Here is a 10,387-nt window from a genome sequence, read left to right on the forward strand (position 1 = left end):
AAAAGACCGGGACACAGATAAAAGACAACTTCTTTGTGTTCAAAATTTCTGAGCTAGAACTAGAAGCTCTTGATGAAGTCCTTCCAAGCAAAGATAATTATAAAAATTTCAAGAAGAGCTACAAGTCAATAAGTAAAGACATTCTTAAAATTGTAAACAATGAAATATCAGTATTTTCCAATTTAACTTGTGCTAACATGATGCTACAACAAACCAAAAAGGTAAAACAAACTTCACATGCTTTGCATGAGGAGGTGCAGTGCCTTGCTTTCTAACAGTGTTTGTTGAATTGAATTGAGTCTAGAAGAGACTGCCTAATTGATTTTGATTTCTCTTTAAACTAAAGTCAATGTAACCAGTGTGTGTCCATACACAACCTTAAAACTCTCCACTGAGTCAATTAACACACATCATGGCTGGATACCATGCTGTCTTTGCCCTTTGTACAGCAACTACTGTACCTTTGCTTCAGCACTAGCTGTTATAGGGCAGACTTACATATCAACTGGACCTCTGTTATATAATAAATACCTTCTTATATCCGTTTCACCTAAAACAGGAGGGCTCCTGGGCACAGCTCCTGGGGAAGCAGCATCACAGAGCATCAGGCTATTGCACCCACCTGCAGTAAGTGTTATCATTCACAAAAATCTGGATTCCATGTAGAAGGTATAGATATCACCTGAAATTGGAGTATTAAAAAGAAGCTTTAAGAAATAGGAAGAATTGATTTTTAAGCAAATGGAATGTAAATACTGAAAGAATAGCCCTGTTAATAGCATATAATTCCTCTTAAAACCTGAAAAGCCAAAAGTGGTATCAAGAGGTCCATTCAGTTAATTCAGTGAAATATAAAAACATTCAACCCAGGCATTTGGCATTGTAAAAAACAGACTAAACAGTTGGTTGATCGATCTATTTTCAACAAGTTGTATGGACATCCTATAGGCACAGACTTAGTCTATGGGCTATTGCCTTAAAAAAGGCAAAAATCCCATCAGATATAGTCAAGTCGGGATGGTCACAGTGACCCAGCAACCTCTGTTCTAACTTTACCCATATTAGGACGCTCTTCTATTGGGTAGTTTTGAATGAGACCCAAATCTATTTATGTTATTTTCCCAGTCTTCTTTATCACCTCCTTGTGTACCATTGAGCAGTTTTTTTAGGACACAAGCCACTATTACAATGTTGTCAAGGCTCTTCTCGTTTTCTAGTTCAAATCCTTGTTCATGCTGTTTGCTAAGTACTTGTTCCCTGTGACAGCTTTCAGCCAAACAGAACACACTGAATGCTGCATTCCAAACCACTCTATCCTGCTGGGCTCTGAGGAAAACAAGCTCTTCAGACTCCATCATGTGAACTTTTCACAAGGAACAATCTCCCTCAGACAATTCCATTCAGAGATACTATCCGTGAAACTGGGACTCAGGGAAGAGGTGACATCACAGACTTCCCCCCCTCTGGCCAGGGTCATGACCACCAAAGTTGTATTTAAGAGGCTCCCACGTGGTTTGGCACATGATTTTCTTAATGATCTAACATTTCCCCCAACTTTCCCATAAGCTTCCAATTTAAGACTTTCACACTTAAATACAAAATTGGGTTCTGGTGTCAAAAAAAAAAAAAAAAAGCCTGGGATTTCAAGAAGTAAAGAATGACAAAATTGCAGCTGGAGTAGGAGAGTAAATGTAAGACAGACTATATAATACATGCCATATGTAGTGTTTGGAGGCAGGGCATTAGAAAATATAAGAAACAAAAGTATTACATCAAACCAAGAGGCTGGGAGCTTTTTTAAAGAGAGAGAGAAAGAGAGAGAGAGAGAGAGAGAGAGAGAGAGAGAGAGAGAGAGAGAGAGAGAGAGAGAGAGAGAGAGAGAGACAAGAGGGAGAGAGAAGAGGGACTGGGGTTATAGCTCAGTGGTACAGTACTTGCCCAGCATGCATGAGGCCCTGGGTCCTATCCCCTACACCAGTGTGGAGGGGGCAGAAAAAAAAAGAAGATTCAGATTTTTAAAAAAATGTTTGAAGCCAAGGTTAGGAGAGGAAAGGTTTCCAAAAAGGCAGGATTATTTCACTGAGCTGGACAGCCAACTTGTCTACATTTGGTCACAATAGAAGTAGAATAGCACACTGAGCTGCATTCTGAAATCTGGGGTGTTTTTTAGAAAGATCTGCCTGGCAGCTCCTGAAGAAGGTTTTGGACTCTTCTCAAAGCTCTTTAACATGAGGAAAGCAGCTCATGGATCAGGATGGTTTCCATTCCAGTTCTCCCTAAAGTTGGGGCCTTTAGAATCACTGGCTCTCCAAGTTTTCCTTTAGTCTAATGAGTCTAGGAAATCATCTGTCTATGTAACATCATCCTATTCAATTTCATATTTTTCAAAGAAGAACAGTGGCTAAAACAAGAGGGCATTCGTTGTAATGTGCTTCTTAAGCATTCAGAATTGTTTTTTCATTCTTGACTTGCTGAAAGAAGATGGAACCACAGAGAAGTCTGCACTGTGCACATGTTCCCATCATACAAGTGGCTATGCCATATCATTAGAGAGTCCCCTAGCTCAGAATTGTTTCACATTAGCAGTTCTTATTCTAAGGAGTTCACAGAGCTCAACTAGTCAGATGCTAAATTGCTAAAATGAGAATATCACAGAAAGAAGGTTATCACTACCATTGCTGACTGAATGACATCACAGATTAAAATGCAGAGCTCATGGGAACTTTAAAGATTGTCTAACACAATTAACTCCTCTATTTCATAGTTCAAGCACAAAAGGGCCCAGAAAAGAAATACTTGATCAAGGCCAGTTATTGTGAAAGTCAAGGCTTAAACCTAGATTCCATGTGCTTACCATCGATGCCTGAGACACAGCAACCTTGTCTATAAAAGAAAATTCACAACCTCTTTGGGGAAGCACGTTTAGTGTCCCATAAAATAAACTGTTCCTTTGAAGTTTTGTTTTGAGCTTTCCCTCCCTTAATATAATTTCAAAATATTTTCATTAAAAACATATAAGTATTGTGCAATACTAAATATGCTTTTTCAACTTGTGTGTGCAATTGTAGAAGATTTTTATATACTTCTCTAAGGAAGTGAACCCCTTGGGATGAGAATGAATGGTTTACAGTTTAGTGGGGCAGACAAAATATCAAACTGAAAATTACAATGATGAATCCAGAGTGGAGACTTCAGTGGGAAGGGGAATTAAACCCTAACTTGAAAGGGCAAGGAAGTATCCCCCAAAATTAGAAAGGTAAAAACTGAGCTGAGCTAAGGCTTTAAGTTGAGTAGGAGTTAGGCAGGTAGAGGAGGCATTTCTGACCAAGAGAGCTACCAGATAAAAAGGCCCAGAGGCAGAGATGATAGAAATTTCAGGAAATTTCAAGAGGTCCAGTTTGGCTGGTGGCTAGAGCTCTGTGGTGGTGGCAAGGGGTGACTTGTGTTCTCTGAATGAACAATTCCAATGGCTTGTCCCAAGGAAACACAAACTGTAAAAAGATCATGTTTGCCATGCCAGAGCTGCCCCATAATATAAGTTCCCCTACACCACCCAACCATCAACTTATCAATTAAAAGTTCATACACAAGGGCTGGGGCTATGGCTCAGTGGTAGAGCACTCACCTAGCACATGCGAGGCCCTGGGTTTGATCCTCAGCACCACATAAAAATAAATAAATGAAGATATTGTGTCCAACTAAAAATTAAATATTTAAAAATAAATAAGTAAATAAATAAATAAATAAATAAAAGTTCATATACAATATAACTAAGGGAGGTACAGTGAAGGGAACAATGGACTAGAACTTACCAGTTAGTCACTGTGGGCCTCCCTAGTAAGATTAGCTGCCCCATTTCCAAAATGAATAGTTGACCATGCCCTGGGTGATCTTTAAGGTTCCTTTTGGCTCTGTATTTGTGAGGACCTCACCAGATTTAAGTTACTAAAATATTAAATGTAGAGGTCTATAGACTTCCACAAAGGCACAGGCCAATCAGCAACCAAACCTCCCTGGCCTCTATTCCATCATCATTTCATAAAAGGCCATGTGATCCAATTGCAATGTTTCCTAACTATCAGTTGACAAGCAATTTTTATTAGGAAGCATTGGTCAAATGGATAAAATATTCAGCTAGAGGTTAGGAAATTACAGCTTTCTCTCAGGCCCCTGTAAAAGCGGGGGAGCAACAAAACAAAGAGGAAGCTTCTATCTACATTCCTAGAAAGAAAATGTGTGAAATATGCAAAATGATGGTAAATATAATATTTATGAATAGGAAGATTCACTTTACACCTGCACAGAAAGTTCACCAACAATAATCAATTTAAAATTAGCTCCTTAAAGATCAGTAGAGGAAGAATAAGGGGAGACAAGATGGGAGGGAAAATTAAGGGCACAGGGACTGAAATCAAATTCCATGCATGTATGATTTTGTCAAAATGAATCCAACTGCTATGTGTAACCATAATGCTCTAAAAAAAAAAAAAAAAAAAAAAAAACAACTCCTTGAATCAATCACACAACTCACAATCAGGGCCAAGACTGGTTTTCAGATGTTCACCATGCATCACAATTACCGAAACCTTCTCCTGAAAGGGGGAGGTAGTTTTCAGAACCCTCCCACTGAGATTTTCATTCAGCTGCAGGGCTGTTCAAAGTTGTATCTCACGTGCTCCTTGGAAAATTCTCATGGAAGGTGGTCATGGGACAAAATCTGAATCTAATAGTCAGGAATAAGGTACAGGCATGCAGGGGGCAGTGATCTAGGAATTAGGGCATAGGCTTCAGATGCCTTTCCAGGCAGTAAGTGAACAGAGAAAGGGGGAAGAGGTATAGTTATAAGTGGGTCTGGAAGGTCTCGTACTTTTCCATTCATTAAATATTTATTGTGTGTCTATATGGACCAGACAGTAGGAATTACCAAAGCAAGTAAGACAAACGAAGTCCCTGAGCTCATATTAACATAGCCTTTTACAACTGTCCCTACATACCTATTAAAATTGCTGCAGTTCCTCAGTCAAACCTATAGCCCAAAATGCTCCAATGATTCCAATGCATGAGGGCCCTCCAGCACAAGTAGGAAGAATGAAAAAAGGCAAGCCCTGGGAGAAATACTGCAGCTGGAACTAAAGGTTCAAACCTTCAAGCATTGAAGAATACACTGAAAGTGTTTCCTACCTTGTATGGTTTGTGATGTGGGAAGATGTGGTGAGCTAAAGGCTTCCTGGAGAAAGCCCTATTCAAGGTACACAGCTCTGCAAGCTGGATTAACCAAATAACAATATCCCTGGTGAAGAGCATCCTATGATATGTCATGCTGTTTCTGCTCTAGTGCCTCACCTTTTGATGAGCAAGTATTCTGACAAACCACTCCTAAAGCAGTATGGGTGCTATTACTCTCTGCCCCAAGAAAGAATCTAAAGCACTGGGCCAGGTATTGGAGACTTTCTACACTTTGGTCCTACCTCCCCTACCTTCTTTACTGTTTCCTCCTCAAACATTGTAGGATATCCTTCCTTTGTTGGCATCATCTGCAAACTCCCTTCCTACTCATTTTTCTTGGCTTGGTTTAAAAGTCATCTCGTCTAGAAGCTATGACCCTCTTAGCAAGGAAAGCCTCTGTCTTCTGAGTTCTCCAAAGTCCTTGGGTACTTTCCTCACAGATAGAGAAGTGCTTTCTTGGCTACATAATTTATCTTCCAAGGCAGGGTGTGCTTTTTGAGGATAAGGATTGCTTTCCTGCTTTTTGTTGTTGTTGTTGTTATTTTTAAAAAATCCCTTCTCAGGACCTAACAAAGTCCCTCAGTATTTGTGAAGTGTGACACCAAGGTTTTTATTCTATCAGGGGATTCACTTTATGTTGTTACATTATTTTAATGCATTGGTCAGCTATAAATTTACTCCAATGGTCATATTAATGAAGCAGGAACAACTCTGATTTGAAATGAAGGCAAAGTTTTACTAATAAATTGATAATGTTTTGTGCTTTGGATTTTTGGGGAGACCTTGAAGGAGATTTGGGTTTTTTAAGTTTCTCACCATTCCTCCCATAATCTCACTCCTACCTGCTCCACTGCCTTTATTACCTGCACTGTACCCACCCTTATTCAAAACCACTTTTAGCCTTTTAGGTGCCCTAGGATGTCCACTTTCAAAACTTTCCACCCTTACCTCCCTCCCCATATTCTTTCAGATCAGAAGAGGTAAAGTTTTCATTATCCTGGTTGCAAAGTGTATTATTCAGGCAGTTTCAGGAACTCTAAGGCTGCCTTCAAATCCAAAGTGGTGATCCTGAGTGACAAGTTCAACACACTCATAATTAATACAAGGCCTGTGATATTTAGGCGAATTCCAACTAGATCAAACATAGAGATTATATTTGCTGATTTCTAAATTGATCTATTTTGCTGCTTTTGCTAAGATATTATGGGCTTTGTTGCTTTACTTATTTTTATTTACAGAGAGGGGAGAATATTAAGTGAATACCCCTAGGTGCCAAGCACTGTGTTAGACACTTGAATGGACTTCATCTGTTACAATGATCTTAGCAGACACACAGTTCCATTTAACAGATGAAAAACTAAGGTAAATGGACATTATATGATTTGCCCCAAATCATAATTTGTTAAGCAAGAATTCCATTACTGGTTCTTTTCATACAAAGCTCATAGTCTTTTAGTTATACCATGCTGCACCCTTAAATTAAACCAGAAGTTCATTCTGGCTAACTGGTCTTCCACTTCAAAATAGAGATCACCAAAGAGACATAACCTCCAAGAAAGGAACTTTTGACATTCCTGTGAAAAAGGAGCACCACCGGGCCACTAGGGATACAAACTTATTTTATCAGGATCTCAATTGTTCTGTTCTCTTTTCATAAAGAGAGTACTGAATCTACCCAATATCACATATTACCTGCCCAACCACCATGGCACCTCTTTACACCATTATAAGCTCCAAATGATCAACTACTTTTCAAAGCAAATCACAGCCCAAAATGTATTACTTCCAGTTTTTTTTCTAGAAATTAGGTGCAGTGTACAGTGGAGTAAATGTGGAAGACTCCAGATTTCACAAAGATATCAAATCTTACATTTTGGCATAATGTAATAAAATTGGCAAAGACCATTAAAGCCAACAACCCCTCAAAAAAGGATAAAATTATCCTATAACCAAGTAAACACCTGTTGTCTTTTCCATTTAAGATTTTAAATTAAGATTTCATTTATTCATTCAACAAACATTTATTGAGCACCAGCAACTGAGCTAGATGCTAAGGAATATAACTGTGAACAAGATAAACCAGGCTCCCGCCCTGACTGGATACTTTTGCTTTAAATGATCTTGCTAACTACTGCGTACTTTTTGTTGTACTCTAATAGAATTATATTTTTGGAAAGTCAGAGTCATACGAGAGGCCTCTTCTGGAATACTTTTAAAGTTTCTTTATGGTAAACTTAATAGAAATCTTTGTTTAACTTAGAGAAGAAGTATGGCCTCCATGTTCCTCCCACGAGCAATTGAAGGTCGAGTTGGCTCTCAAGCAATATGGTGGATGGAGACCATCGAGGCAGTTTAGACCATTCGGTTGCGCTTGTGGGACGGGGAGTCTGTGATGCCATCACCGAACTGGGCCGAAGTGCGCTTGCGGATCCCCCCACTGTCCAGGCAGAGGGCTAGTTCTTCGGAGCCAAAGGGGTTCAGGTCATCCTCGAGGAAACTACTTTTTCGTCGTCCACTGCTGGCCACACCGCTGTCTTGAGGCGGGGAACCAGGCGCGCCAGATCGCACACTGATGCTTGCCATGGCGCCATTGAGGCCATGCAGGGCAATGGCCTCATGGAAAGGCTGCAGGTCGACGTCAACCGAAGAGCTGGACTCGGTTGCCCCAGCTTGGCTAGCGGCCCCAGAGGGTGGCTTCGGGGGCATCCTAGAGGTGCGTGGCGGGGGAGGGGCAGGGGGCACTTTGCCACATAGGAAGCTAATCAGGTCTTCGCGGCGAATGGTGCTCCGGCCCTTCTTCACCCACTCCAGCACATCTTTGATGCGACGCTGGTAGCCAACCTGGACTCCCAGGTCAAAACTTCGTTGGTGGGCATCCCCACTCTCTTTGTAGAGGCTGGTCACGGCCATGGCTGCATTCTGGAAGGGGTCCCACATAGACAGTCCTGGCTGTTGGCACCCAGAATCTTTGTAGAGCTGGGCCACCGCGGTGGCTGAGATCTGGAAGAGGTGCCAGAGCCTCTGCTGCTCGCTCTTGAGCCCTGCCGCCTCGGCGGCTGCCTCCTCCTGCAGCTCTGGGGGCAGCTGCTCGTCCTGCTCGGCCTCGTCCAAGCACTGGCGCTCCCACTTGGAGAACCAGTGCTCCGCGACCTCGGCCTCGCCCTCCTTCGGCTGCTCCTCCATCCTCCTCCTCCAGGCCGCGCGCCTCCTCCACCACCGCCTCCTCCTCCGCCGCCTACTGTCGCTCCTCCACCTCTATCTCACCTCCTGCTCCGAGCTCCCCTCCTCCTTCCGCGGCCGCTGCCGCCGCCACCGCCGCCGCCGCCGCTGCCGCCGCCTCCTCCGCGTGCGCCGCCCGGCGGGCGCGCGGGCAGCAGGGCCCTGAAGCTAACTGCTACGGCGCGCGCCGCCCCACGGCCCCGGTGCACGCCCCGCCCAGCCCCGCCGGCTCGGCCCCCGGCAAATCCGCGATCGCTGTCTCTACCGCCGCGGAGATAACCCCGCAGCCGCAGGCGCCGCCGCGCTGCCCCCTTCCGGCCCCGAGGTTCGCTCCTACTGCCCCCCTATGGCGCCGCGGCCTCGCTGCCGCCGCCTTAGTCGCTGCAGCCGCAGCGGCCAGCCGCTGGACCCCAGCCCCCGCTAGCGCCACGGCTGCCGCACTGAGAACTCGGAGGGGGGCCGGCTGGAGCGCTGCCTCAAAGCGGCGCTTGCCTACTGCTTGGCCCCCTTTTCACACATTTTTGGGACTTGTCGGCTTCATCCAATGAGCTGATCAAATTTTACATCCTATGTTGCCAGAGAGGATTATGGGGCAACTTCATGGTGTCGATCACATCCAGGGCGCTGATCCGGGGAGGCTGGGGGTAGAATGGAAAGACCGCAGCCCTCCTGAATAGGAAAGCAGTCTGGACCCCAGCAGTTTTGCATATCTTAGGTGCCCGAATAAAGTGTTTTCGTGGACCAAAGCACACCCTTTTCTAGAAAGGGGTGGAGTCACAGCTGGAAAAGCGCCCAGCCCCCACCACCAGCTTCTTGGGCCTCAGTTTCCCCACATGCCCAAAGAGGTCCTCAGATAAGGTTTCTGGAAAGCACTTGAAAGTCGTGATTGAGAACCTTCTTCCTGCCCCCGAAAGGCACTTCTTTGGGCCAGTTGCAAACTTACCAGATTCCAAGAGTAAGGGTCAGATAATGGTATTGATTCCCGCCCCCAGGATTCTTGTAAAGATTTTTATCATTAAAAAATAAGAAGAAAAATTATAGGGGGGGGGTCTGTGTGATCTACACTCGACTACTGAAAATCCCAAGATTGAGGGAGAAAGTGGGGGGACCCAAGCAGAATTTTCTGCTGTAGTATAAAATATAGATCCTTTTTGGAAAGTGCACCTAATTACCAACACCCTAAAAATTCTGCCTTGTTAAAACATCACAATACCGAAGTTAAGCTTTAAAATGTATGGGAAATAACGTCTTTTCCTTGGGTTCAATAACAAATCCCTTATAACCACGCAGTCCTTTTTCAATGCAGACAATTCCAGAACAAACAGTTAAGAAAAAATTATCACTGAACATCAAAAAGGGAGGAACTAATGTAATCATTTTTAATTCAGGGAAAAAAAGTCAGAATTTTACAGTTTCTCTTGTAGAATGTTTGGTAAGTATCCAGAAAACCTTACAAAGATAAAGGAAGCTAAATCTCCCAGCAAAATATACTTAACTCCCAAGTATGAAAAATAGTACATAAAATAAAATGATCTAATCATTAGGCTTCATCATCTTCCTTAAAAGAAATACATGTTTCTAAGTTAAATTTAAAAGAGAAAAAGAAGAAGAGAGGATTGTGCCCTTTCTCTGCAAACTGGGCTTTTTCACGATTCATTAAACCCTTTTTCCATATGTGTAATTGGACTCTTCTCATTTACATAAACGAAGGATGAGGCAAAAGACCCAAGATCAGCCCAAAAGAAGAGATATGTTTCTCATTCTCCTATGTTAAAAAATACATTGTAGAAGTAAACTCCAGGAAGCCAGACCACTTCCTCACACACACACCCATACCAGGCATGAACTACTTCATGGCCAAGGGGTCAGTACCTTTCAGGGTTGCCCTACACATGGTGCCTCGTTATTATCAGAGGCACATGTTTTTATTTTATTTTCTCTA

At 43.0% G+C, this 10,387-nt stretch overlaps 1 protein-coding gene across 1 annotated transcript; it reads right to left on the bottom strand.

The window, feature by feature from the left end:
• Window positions 1–6,830: 6,830 nt before the first annotated feature.
• Window positions 6,831–8,651, bottom strand: Hapstr2 (HUWE1 associated protein modifying stress responses 2). The gene has a single exon (XM_005325153.4). The coding sequence runs from the start codon at window positions 8,407–8,409 to the stop codon at window positions 7,579–7,581; it is 831 nt and encodes a 276-aa protein (XP_005325210.1). The 5' UTR covers window positions 8,410–8,651; the 3' UTR covers window positions 6,831–7,578.
• Window positions 8,652–10,387: the final 1,736 nt, after the last annotated feature.

This window comes from Ictidomys tridecemlineatus, chromosome X (assembly GCF_052094955.1).
Source record: "Ictidomys tridecemlineatus isolate mIctTri1 chromosome X, mIctTri1.hap1, whole genome shotgun sequence".
NCBI lineage: Eukaryota > Metazoa > Chordata > Mammalia > Rodentia > Sciuridae > Ictidomys > Ictidomys tridecemlineatus.